This window comes from Mustelus asterias, chromosome 8 (genome assembly GCF_964213995.1).
Source record: "Mustelus asterias chromosome 8, sMusAst1.hap1.1, whole genome shotgun sequence".
NCBI classification, from domain to species: Eukaryota; Metazoa; Chordata; class Chondrichthyes; order Carcharhiniformes; family Triakidae; genus Mustelus; species Mustelus asterias.
In genome coordinates this window covers 11,732,896-11,743,343 of record NC_135808.1, presented here as the reverse complement: position 1 = coordinate 11,743,343, position 10,448 = coordinate 11,732,896, and the positions used below count along the sequence as shown (strand labels likewise).

General features: G+C 49.1%; 1 protein-coding gene, 1 long non-coding RNA gene and 1 other non-coding gene across 3 annotated transcripts in view; 2 read left to right on the top strand and 1 right to left on the bottom strand.

The window, feature by feature from the left end:
• The window catches only part of LOC144496854 (uncharacterized), a 238,082-nt gene that overhangs the window by 101,366 nt on the left and 126,268 nt on the right, over nt 1-10,448 (bottom strand). The gene's annotated exons all lie outside the window — the stretch shown is intronic.
• LOC144497467 (pre-B-cell leukemia transcription factor 2-like) overlaps nt 1-10,448 on the top strand; it is an 88,996-nt gene that overhangs the window by 1,644 nt on the left and 76,904 nt on the right. The window contains exon 2 of the mRNA XM_078218785.1: nt 1,524-1,659. Within this exon, the coding sequence (XP_078074911.1) occupies nt 1,524-1,659 (136 nt within the window). The remainder of the gene's footprint in view (nt 1-1,523; nt 1,660-10,448) is intronic.
• On the top strand, nt 3,695-3,859 carry LOC144498002 (U1 spliceosomal RNA). The gene has a single exon (XR_013498595.1). It is a non-coding gene; the product is annotated as a U1 spliceosomal RNA (small nuclear RNA).

The following is a 10,448-nucleotide window of genomic DNA, read 5'->3' as shown; positions in this document are numbered from 1 at the left end:
AGAACTGTTGAGAGAACTAAATACATAAGGTCCCCCATGGTCGGCTTATTGATGAAAGTGAGGAGGTGTGGGATAGAGGGAAAGTTGGCCGATTGGATAGGCAACTGGCTGTCTGACCGAAGACAGAGGGTGGTGGTCGATGGAAAATTTTCGGATTGAGGCAGGTTGCTAGCGGTGTGCCGCAGGGATCAGTGCTTGGTCCTCTGCTCTTTGTGATTTTTATTAATGACTTAGAGGAGGGGGCTGAAGGGTGGATCAGTAAATTTGCTGATGACACCAAGATTGGTGGAGTAGTGGATGAGGTGGAGGGCTGTTGTAGGCTGCAAAGAGACATAGATAGGATGCAAAGCTGGGCTGAAAAATGGCAAATGGAGTTTAACCCTGATAAATGTGAGGTGATTCATTTTGGTAGGACAAATTTAAATGTGGATTACAGGGTCAAAGGTAGGGTTCTGAAGACTGTGGAGGAACAGAGAGATCTTGGGGTCCATATCCACAGATCTCTAAAGGTTGCCACTCAAGTGGGATAGAGCTGTGAAGAAGGCCTATAGTGTGTTAGCTTTTATTAACAGGGGGTTGGAGTTAAGAGCCGTGGGGTTATGCTGCAACTGTACAGGACCTTGGTGAGACCACATCGGGAATATTGTGTGCAGTTCTGGTCACCTCACTATAAGAAGGATGTGGAAGCGCTGGAAAGAGTGCAGAGCAGATTTACCAGGATGTTGCCTGGTTTGGAGGGTAGGTCTTATGAGGAAAGGTTGAGGGAGCTAGGGCTGTTCTCTCTGGAGCGGAGGAGGCTGAGGGGAGACTTAATAGAGGTGTATAAAATGATGAAGGGGATAGATAGAGTGAACGTTCAAAGACTATTTCCTCGGGTGGATGGAGCTATTACAAGGGGGCATAACTATAGGGTTCGTGGTGGGAGATACAGGACGGATATCAGAGGTAGGTTCTTTACGCAGAGAGTGGTTGGGGTGTGGAATGGACTGCCTGCAGTGATAGTGGATTCAGACACTTTAGAAACATTTAAGCGGTTATTGGATAGGCACATGGAGCACACCAGGATGATAGGGAGTGGGATAAGCTTGATCTTGGTTTCAGATAAAGCTCGGCACAACATCGTGGGCCGAAGGGCCTGTTCTGTGCTGTACTGTTCTATGTTCTATGTTCTATAACCGGTGTTTTTAAGAATTGTGGGGTTGTATCAAAGTCCCTGATGCAGAGTCGAGGCTGGAAGAGCCCAGAAACGGTGCGGGTTCGGCCCTGACCCATTCCCCCAGGCCCTGGGGTCAAGTCGGGAGCTCGGGAAACTGGTCCAGTCCGGACAAAGGCCTCATTGACAGGGCCCTCCCTGGGCCTGCTCCGCCTCTGGGCCTCCTCCGCCTCTCGGCCTACAGGCTGATCTTCGCAATGAGGGATTTGGGCGGTGTGAATGGAGGTCAGTGTTCGGGATTTGAACTTGAGTCATTTCTAAACCTCTTTCCCTCCCCTCTCCCGCTCTCTCCCTCCCCTTCCTCCTGCAGGAGAAAACGGCGGAACTTCAGCAAGCAAGCCACAGAGATATTGAACGAATACTTTTACTCACACCTCAGTAACCCTTACCCCAGTGAAGAGGCCAAAGAGGAGCTGGCAAAGAAATGTGGCATTACTGTGTCCCAGGTCAGTGTATCCCAGGTTAGGTCAATTTAACCTTCTCACAGGTACTTCTATTATTATTGTCCTGTCTGTTGGCTGTTATTGTGACTGGTTGCTTGACGTCTTGCCGTGTGTTCTCCATGTTATCCGTCGGGCGTGCGCAGATTTTGTAACGACTGCATGGCCTGTAATCCGCCCGCCCCCTTCCCCTCCCCCACCCTCGAAGATTCAGCGGCGGGGGCGATCCAAATGGAACTAAAAGCGGAACCAATTCCTCTGGCCAGGGCTTAAGGGGGGACGTTGAATCCTGTGACCAAACAGTGCTAGGCCGTTTCCCGGGGCCGCTTCCAGGAAGCACTTTTTAGAATCCCAGAATCCCGACAGTACAAAAAGAGGCCATTCGGCCCATCGAGTTCGTACCGACCACAATCCCACCCAGGCCCTATCTCCGTAACACTGCTAGTCCCCCCTGACACGAGGGTCAATTTTAGCATGGCCAATCAACCGAACTCGCACATCTTTGGACTGTGGGAGGAAAGCGGAGCACCCGGAGGAAACCCACGCAGACACGGGGAGAACGTGCAAACTCTGCACAGACAGTGACCCAAGGCCGGAATTGAACCCGGGCCCCTGGCGCTGTGAGGCAGCAGTGCCAACCACTGTGCTGGCCCTCTCCGTTCTTCACACCAAGGGGTGGAGGAACGTTCCCGCCAGTTTGAAAGGCCAGGCTGTCGGTAGAAAATTCCGGAACTGAGAACTTTTGTGCGTTGCCTGAGGGTCAAAGCCGCCATGAGGGGTGAGTGATGGGCCCGTCAGGTTGATGTACGTATGTACAGATTGGGCCGTGATTGGATTGACTGGTGGAGCAGGCGGGTGAGGGGCTGAACGCCCACTGCCTCCCCCCACCTCCCCCCCACCCCCCGCCCCCCCCCCCCCCCCCCGCCCCCTGTTCCTTCCTAAGCTTCAATGACTGAAATGGAGGCCTTGCCCGGAGTATGTCAGCATTACATCAGTTGGCGCTTCCTGCACCCGAAGGTCGCAGGTTCAAAGCCCAATGGAACCATTTTTGCCTATTTGTGGGATGTTAGGCCTCACTGGCTAGGCCCAGCACTTATTGTCCATCCCTAGTTGCCCTTCAGTAGGTGGGGGTGAGCTACCTTCTTGAACCGCTGCACCCCCTGAGGTGTCAGTATACCCACCGCGCTGTTAGGAAAGGAGTTTCCGGATTTTTGACCCAGCGACAAGTGAAAGAACGGCCAATGTATTTCCGAGTCAGGATGATGAGTGGCTTGGGAACCTCCAGGTGGTGGTGTTCCCAGTACCTGCTGTCCCTGTCCTTCTAGATGGTGGTGGTCATAGAATCCCTACAGTGCGGAAGGAGGCCATTCGGCCCATCGGGCCTGCACTGACCACAATCCCATCCAGGTCTTATTCCCGTAACCCCGCGTAGTTACCCTTGCTAATCTCCCTGACGCTAGGATCAATTTAGCATGGCCAATCCACCTGTCCCACACATCTTTGGAGTGTGGGAGGACACTGGAGGAAACCCACACAGACACGGGGAGAACATGCAAACTACACACAGTCACCCAAGCCGGGAATTGAACCCGGGTCCATGGCGCTGTGAGGCAGCAGTGCGAACCACTGTGCTGCCCTTGTGGGTTTGGAAGGTCAATTTAGGCTGGACACTCCCAGCTCAGGGCTGAGGGAGTGCGGCACTGTCAGCGGCACTGCCTTCATGATGAGACGTAACCCCGAGTTTCTATCAGTCCATTCAGGTCTAAGTGAAAGGATTCATTTTGGCTTACAGCAGAGGCCTCTTCTCCCTACTCCCCTGACCGATATTTAACCTTTGCAGCCATTAAAACCCATTACTTGTCACTTTTACATTGTTTTTCTTTGTGTTTGTGGCAGGCTGCTTGAGTGCAAACTTACTGCTGTGCTCACCAGGACAATATGAGGAGCAAGGAGTAGGCCTCACTCGAAGCCTGCTCTGCTATTCAAATGATTTTGTCTAATCTACCTCCAGCCTTCTTTCCCGCCGTATCCCTTTGACCGTTGACTCACCTGGCAGGGGAGAGTCAATCATCTGGTGCTTTGACCTCCCAGGACGAGGCCATCCCATTGCATTCTGGGTGTGCTGATGCCTGCAATGTCCCCAAATGCGGGATACTCGACTGCAAAAGTTGTGGGAGTGGGGGGACTGCGTTCATGCTGTTGGCAGCACGGTGGCACAGTGGTTTAGCACTGCTGCCTCACAGTGCCAGGGACACGGGTTTGATTCCCGGCTTGGGTCACTGTCTGTGCGGAGCCTGCGCATTCTCCCCGTGTCTGCGTGGGTTTCCTCCGAGTGCTCCGGTTTCCTCCCACAGTCCAAAGATTTAGTGGACTGACCATGCTAAATTGCCCCTTGATGTCCCAAGATGTGCAGGTTAGGTGGACTGGCCATGCTAAATTGCCCCGTTGTGTCAGGGGGACTTGTTAGGGTTAATACATGGGGTTCGGGAATAGGACCTGGGTGGGACCCAATGGGCCGAATGGCCGCCTTCTCCGCTGTAGGAATTCTATGACTCCCTGGGTCGGATAATCTTACTGATGTCAGTCCTGAAGATCACCCTCCGCTTTCTGGGATTGAGAATTCCGAACTTTGGCTGCCCTTGGGGTGAACGCACAAAATGGCCGACCCCCTTATCCCGAGGCTCTATCCACCTCCCCCCCCCCCCCCCCCCCCCCCCCCGGCAGCCTCTCAGCATCCACTCGTGCCAAGCACATTATACATTTCAGTGAGGTCACGAAAAGGACAAATGCAAGATTTTTGTTTTCTTTCCCAACTAATTGGCCGCAGGGAAGGATTGTCCGAACTCCCGCCCAGTGACCAGATGTGATTCGAGTGAGGCCTAGTCTCTCTATGGCCAAAGGAGATGAGAATTCCTGGGCCTTGCAGGATTGGGCAGTGCTGCCATAGGCAGTTGCTGCCTTCCTACCTCCACTTCATTGTCTCTCTCTGCCCCTGGCCCAGCGCATGGGCTGCTGGGCTTTTCCAATGTTCTCCTGACCCGCCTCACATCTTCCAGCAGAGAGAAACTTGAGACCATCCAAAACGCTGCTGCCGGTGCCCTGACTCGCGCCAATTCTTGTTCCCCTGTCACCCTCTCCCCTAACCTTCTACACTGTCACCATCAAACACTCCCAGGACAGGTACAGCACGGGGTTAGATACAGAGTAAAGCTCCCTCTACACTGTCCCCATCAAACACTCCCAGGACAGGTACAGCACGGGGTTAGATACAGAGTAAAGCTCCCTCTACACTGTCCCCATCAAACACTCCCAGGACAGGTACAACACGGGGTTAGATACAGAGTAAAGCTCCCTCTACACTGTCCCCATCAAACACTCCCAGGACAGGTACAGCACGGGGTTAGATACAGAGTAAAGCTCCCTCTACACTGTCCCCATCAAACACTCCCAGGACAGGTACAACACAGGGTTAGATACAGAGTAAAGCTCCCTCTACACTGTCACCATCAAACACTCCCAGGACAGGTACAGCACGGGGTTAGATACAGAGTAAAGCTCCCTCTACACTGTCCCCATCAAACACTCCCAGGACAGGTACAACACGGGGTTAGATACAGAGTAAAGCTCCCTCTACACTGTCCCATCAAACACTCCTCGGACAGGTACAGCACGGGGTTAGATACAGAGTAAAGCTCCCTCTACACTGTCCCATCAAACACTCCTAGGACAGGTACAGCATGGGGTTAGATAGAGTAAAAAGCTAAATCAAGGATTGTTGTACCTTTTCATCATACCTTCATCTGGTTCCTGGGATGTGCACGAGTACAAAATGGTTTACCAGATTAACCTTTCACCTCCCTTGATACTGACTGCATCCCCTCAAGCTAGCCCTCTAATAGAGCGACATGTCAATGGCCCCCCGCGGGCTATGGCTAATTATCTTACATCCCAATTGTGGCCAGTGGAATAGTTTTGAATGAATTGGCTGAGCATTTAGCTGATAGTACACGAGATATAATTTTGGTATGATTCTTGTCGGAGCTGAAGCTTCTATTGAAGTAGTTGTGAGAGAACTTGTCCAAGAAGCTACGTTCAGAGGAAGGATTTTAAACATTGAAACTTCAGCAGATTAAGTCGTGTTGGGGTTTGAGAAATCCAGAGGATACGTGCAAAGAGAGGGTAATTTAATATCCCCCAGATTGGCAAAATGAAATTGTACAAATTCCTTTTGGTTTGGCTAATCTCCAGCTGTCAGGAGAGCTTACACAATCAAAGTGAAGCATTAAATCAAGTGTAACTCCAGAGTTGTTAACCCTATCTCCTCTCACCCTCTGCATTAAAGTGCTCTCTCTCTATATACATATATATATATATATATAATATATCTCTCTCTCTCTCTGTATATATACATATATATCTCTATCTCTCTCTCTCTCTCTATATCTCTATATCCCTCTCTCTATCTCTCTCATATATATATATCTCGCTCTCTCTCTCTCTATATCTCTCTCTCTATATATCTCTCTCTCTATATATATCTCTCTCTGTATCTCTCTCTCTATATCTCTCTCTCGCTCTCTCTATATCTCTTGCTCTCTCTATATCTCGCTCTCTATATCTCGCTCTCTCTCTACATTCCACTCTCTCTCTATATCTCTCTATATTATATATATATTTCTGTATCTCTCTCTGTATCTCTATCTCTTTCCTGAAGGTGTTGATCTGTTCTGAATCCAGTTTCTCTCTCTCTCTCTGTCTGTCTATCTCTCTCCTCTTCTCTCTCTTTTCCTTTCTTTCTCTCTTCCTCTCTCTTTCTTTCTCTCTCGATCTATCTCTCTCTCGATCTATCTCTCTCTCTATCTGTCTCTTTCTCTTTCTCAATCTATCTCTCCCTTTCTGTCTCTCTATCTATCCCTCGTCCTCTCTCCCTCGCTATCTTTCGCTCTCTCTGTCTCTCTTTCCCTCTGTCTTTCTTCCTCTCTCTCTCTCTCTAACTATCTCTCTCCCTCCCTCTCTCTCTCTCTCCCTCTTTCTCATCCTTTCCTAAATGAAGTCTGGCTGCACGTAAGCTGGTTACCCACTGGGATCTGGTAGGAATGTCACGGATCCACCCTGGATCATGGCTGCTCAGTGCCCACCCCATTCTAAGTAAGTCAGTTGAATACCGGATTGAGAGCTATTGTGCAGGCGGATTTGGCTGGATACGCCTTAGGTTGGAGCTCACCTCCTGCACAGAATGTGTGCATGAGTAAACTCTCTCACCCTCCGCTCCCCAGCACACATCCCCGTTCATGGCTCCCAACAAAGAGACATCCCAGTGAGGAAGAAGAATTCCCGGGAAGGGAATAAGTCGACCATGGTTAACCATGGAAGTTAAGGATAATATTAAACTGAAAGAAAAATACATAATGTGGCCAAGATTCATGGTAAGCCAGAGGATTGGGAATGTTTTTAAAAAGATGACCAAAATAAAGATGGAGAAGATAAACTATGAGGCTAAACTATCAAGTAATATAAGAACAGACAGCAAGGGTGTCTTTAAATAGATAAAAAGGAAGAGAGTAGCCAAAGTGAGCATAGGCCCCATCGAGAATAAGATTGGGGAAATAGTAATGGGGAATCAGGAAATGGCAGAGGTGTTAAACAAGTACTTTGTATCAGTCTTCAGGGTGGGAGACACCAGTAACATTCCAAAAATACTAAATAATCAAGAGGCAGAAGGGAGGTGAAGAAATAAATACAGTAAATATCACTAGAGAAAAAATATTAGTGAAACTAATAGGACTAAAGGCCGTTAAGTCCCCTGGACCCGATGGGTTGCATCCCAGGATATTAAAGGACTTAGCTATATCAATAGTGGATGCACTGGTAGTAAACTTCCATGAATCCTTAAATTCTGGGAAAGTCTCAGAGGATTTGAAAGCTGCCACCGTTATTCAAAAAAGGAGGGAGACAAAAAACAAGTAACTATAAGCCGGTTAGCTTAACTTCTGTTATTGGGGAAATGCTGAGTCCATTTTAAAGGCTGTAATAGCAGAGCATTTAGAAATGCAGAATATAATTAAGCAGAGTCGGCGTGGCATCATGAAGGGGAAATCATGCCGGACAAGTTTGTTAGAATTCTATGAGGTGATAATGAGCAGGATAGATAAAGGGGAACCAGTAGATGTGATATACTTAGATTTCCAAAAAACATTCAATAAGGTACCACACAAAAGATTACTTAATAAGATAAGAGCCCATGGTGTTGGGGGCAGTACGTTAGCATGGATAGAGGATTGGCTGACTGATAGGAGACAGAGAGTTGGGATAAGAGGGACATTTTTAGAGTGGCAACCTGTAACTAGTGGAGTGCCACAGGGATCAGTGCTGGGCTAACACTTATTTACAATATATCTTAATGATTTAATGAGGGAAGTGAATGTACTATTATCAAGTTTGTGAATGACACAGAAACAAGTGGGAAAGCAAGTGATGAAGATGACCGAAAGAGTCTACAGACAGATATGGACAGGTTAAGCGAGAGGGCAAAAACTTGGCAACTGGAATATAAAGTAGGAAAATGTGAAGTTACGCATTTTTAGAGCCCCAAATCCTCCTTTAGTAGGAAGAATAAAGGAGCGGAATATGATTTTAATGGAGAACAACTGCAGAAAGCTTTGTGGGTCCTTGTGCATATGTCACAAAAAGCCAACATGCAAGTTCAACAGATAATAGGGAAGGAAATGGGATATTGACCTTTATTTCAAAGGGAAGGGTGTAAAAATAGGGAAGCTTGCTAAAACTCTACAAGGCCCGAGTTAGACCACACCTGGAGATATTGTGAACAGTTCTGGTCCCCTTATCTAAGGAAAGATATTCTGCATTGGGGGCAGCCCAGACAGAGAAGGTTCACGCGGTTGATCCTGGGGTATGGAGGGATTTTCTTATGAGTACAGGTTGGGCCTGCACTCATTGGAGTTTAGAAATCATAGAAACCCTACAGTGCAGAAGGAGGCCATTCAGCCCATCGAGTCTGCACCGACCACAATTCCACCCAAGCCCTACCCCCACATATTTACCCGCTAATCCCTCTAACCTACGCATCTCAGGGGCAATTTTAACCTGGCCAATCAACCTAACCCGCACATCTTTGGACTGTGGGAGGAAACCGGAGCACCCGGAGGAAACCCACGCAGACACGAGGAGAATGTGCAAACTCCACACAAACAGTGACCCGAGCTGGGAATCGAACCCAGGACCCTGGAGCTGTGAAGCAGCAGTGCTAACCACTGTGCTACCGTGCCGCCCTCAGAATGTGAGGTGACCCTATTGAGACATAAGGTCTCGGGGCTTGACAGGGTCGATGCTGAGAGGTTGTTTGCCCCCTGTGGGAGAGTCTAGGACCAGAGGGTATAATCTCAGAGTAAGGGAGTCGCCCATTGAAGACCGAGATGAGGAGGAATTTCTTCCCTTGGAGGGGAGTGAATCTGTAGATTTCTTTACCGCAGCGAGCTGTAGAGGCTGAGTCGTTACGTATCCCCCTAACCCCAGATTTGTAATCAGTAAGGGAGTCAAGGGTTATGGGAGTAGGGTGGGAAAGTGGAGTTGAGGATTATCACATCAGATCAGCCATGATCTCATTGAATGGCGGAGCAGACTCGATGGGCCGAATGGCCGACTTCTGCCCCTACGTCTTCAGGTCAAGTCTGTTGACTTTTAAGAATTCAGATCCTGCTCCCGCCCCCCTACCCCCCCATGTCTTGGGCCTCAGCTTTCTGGAATTTCCAATGCTGACCCCAATTTATGTTTCCACCTTCCCTACGAAGGGTACGATTCGACTTTTCCATGCCAGTGTTTGCCCCAGGTGAACCTCCTGCCAGTGCCGCTTCCCATGTCCACCTCACCCTATTGGCATCAACACCCAGATTCCTTTCTCCGTCACCTGTTTACCCAGCTTCCCCTTAAAGACGGGTGTGGGTTCCGCATTCTCGCCGCTCTCTGGGTAATGAGATCTCTCCTATTGGATGTGTTAGTGATTATATTTGTGACCTATCTTTGCTCTCCACACTGGTGGAGGGAAATCTCTTTCCGACACCTATCATAGAATCCCTACAGTGCAGAAGAAGGCCATTCGACCCATCGAGCCTGCACCGACAACAATCCCACCCAGGTTCTATCCCCATATCCTCATTCCTTTGCCCCACTAATCCCCCTAACCTGCACATCTTTGAACACTAAGGGGCAATTTAGCATGGCCAATGCAATGAAGTTACTGTAAAACTCCCCTAGTCGCCACACTCCGGCGCCTACTCGGGTACACTGAGGGAGAATTTAACACGGCCAATGCACCCTAACCAGCATATCTTTGGAGTGTGGGGGGGGAAACCGGAACACCCGGAGGAAACCCACGCAGACACGGGGAGAACATGCAGTGACAGACAGTGACCCGAGGCTGGGAATCGAACCTGGGTCCCTGGCGCTGTGAGGCAGCAGTGCTAACCACTGTGCCAGGGGATTTTTTACAATAACTTCATTGCAGTGTTAATGTAAGCCTACTTGTGATGGTAATAAATTTAGAAACTTAAAACTCAGACTGTGACCCTTGGTTCCGGACACCCCCATCATCAGGAACATCCTCCATGTATTTACCCTGTCTTGTCCTGTTAGAATTTTGTAAGTTTCTATGAGATTCCCCCTCATTCTTCTGAACTCCAGCGAATAGAATCCAAACCGACTCAATCTCTCCTCCCGCCATCCCAGGGGTCAGTCTGGTAATCGGTTTGAATGGCCTCCTCTCCCCAGGCTCCATGAGG